Raw genomic sequence first — 364 nt, forward strand, 5'->3', positions numbered from 1 at the left:
CCGCCGTTCCACGCCTTATCGGGCTCCAGAGAAAACCCGGAGAGGCGGCCGCTCCGAGGCTCTCGGGAGGCGGCGCGGCGCGGCAGGCTGAGCATGCGCAGTGAGCGAGGCCGGCTCGGCGCAAGAAGGAAGCGTTCGCTGTGATCCCGGCGGCTTCGCTGGGGTATGCGGTACCGGCTAGCGTGGCTGCTGCACCCCGCGCTGCCCAGCACCTTCCGCTCGGTCCTCGGACGCCCGCCTGCCGCCCTCGGAGCGCCTCTGTGGGTAAGCCGAGCGGAGCGCCCGGGCCCTCGGGGCCCGCAGGTCACGGTGGTTTGGAGCTCGGGTTGCAAAGTGGTGATTCAGCACTTAAAGCCGCTGCTGC

At 70.9% G+C, this 364-nt stretch overlaps 1 protein-coding gene across 1 annotated transcript in view; it reads left to right on the forward strand.

Annotated features, from left to right (window-relative positions):
- The first annotated feature begins 75 nt into the window (after positions 1-75).
- The window catches only part of IDE (insulin-degrading enzyme), a 92,119-nt gene continuing 91,830 nt past the window's right edge, over positions 76-364 (forward strand). The window contains 2 exon segments of the mRNA XM_010842200.1: positions 76-231; positions 233-264. Coding sequence (XP_010840502.1) covers positions 166-231; positions 233-264 — 98 coding nt within the window. The 5' untranslated portion in view covers positions 76-165.

This window comes from Bison bison, unplaced genomic scaffold (genome assembly GCF_000754665.1).
Source record: "Bison bison bison isolate TAMUID 2011002044 unplaced genomic scaffold, Bison_UMD1.0 scf7180017864172, whole genome shotgun sequence".
NCBI classification, from domain to species: domain Eukaryota; kingdom Metazoa; phylum Chordata; class Mammalia; order Artiodactyla; family Bovidae; genus Bison; species Bison bison.